Raw genomic sequence first — 290 nt, forward strand, 5'->3', positions numbered from 1 at the left:
AAGTGCTTTATGCCACACATTCCTTCCACCAGCCCCACATCAGCTCCCCACGCTTCCAGCACTGAGCCGGCCAGGGGGACAGCAGCCTGCCGGCTCCACCGATGGCAAGAACAAACCTCGTGGGGCTCGCTTTTCCACCCAAGGAGGAGGGACAGACACCCCTTCTCAAAGTGCGTACTCTGAGTGACTTGCCTAAGACTTGCTCCCTGTGCAGAAATGGCAGAGCCACCAGGAGGCATCTTCGGGCGGTTTCCAGCTTGGATCCTGGGAAGAGGAGAGGCACTTGCAAA

General features: G+C 58.6%; 1 protein-coding gene across 1 annotated transcript in view; it reads left to right on the top strand.

The window, feature by feature from the left end:
- BATF (basic leucine zipper transcription factor, ATF-like) overlaps positions 1 to 65 on the top strand; it is a 4,896-nt gene extending 4,831 nt beyond the window's left edge. Inside the window, exon 4 of the mRNA XM_010188737.1 lies at positions 4 to 65. Coding sequence (XP_010187039.1) covers positions 4 to 65 — 62 coding nt within the window. The remainder of the gene's footprint in view (positions 1 to 3) is intronic.
- The last annotated feature ends 225 nt before the right edge of the window (positions 66 to 290 follow it).

The sequence above is a fragment of the Mesitornis unicolor genome, unplaced genomic scaffold (genome assembly GCF_000695765.1).
Source record: "Mesitornis unicolor isolate BGI_N332 unplaced genomic scaffold, ASM69576v1 scaffold16647, whole genome shotgun sequence".
Classification (NCBI taxonomy): Eukaryota; Metazoa; Chordata; class Aves; order Mesitornithiformes; family Mesitornithidae; genus Mesitornis; species Mesitornis unicolor.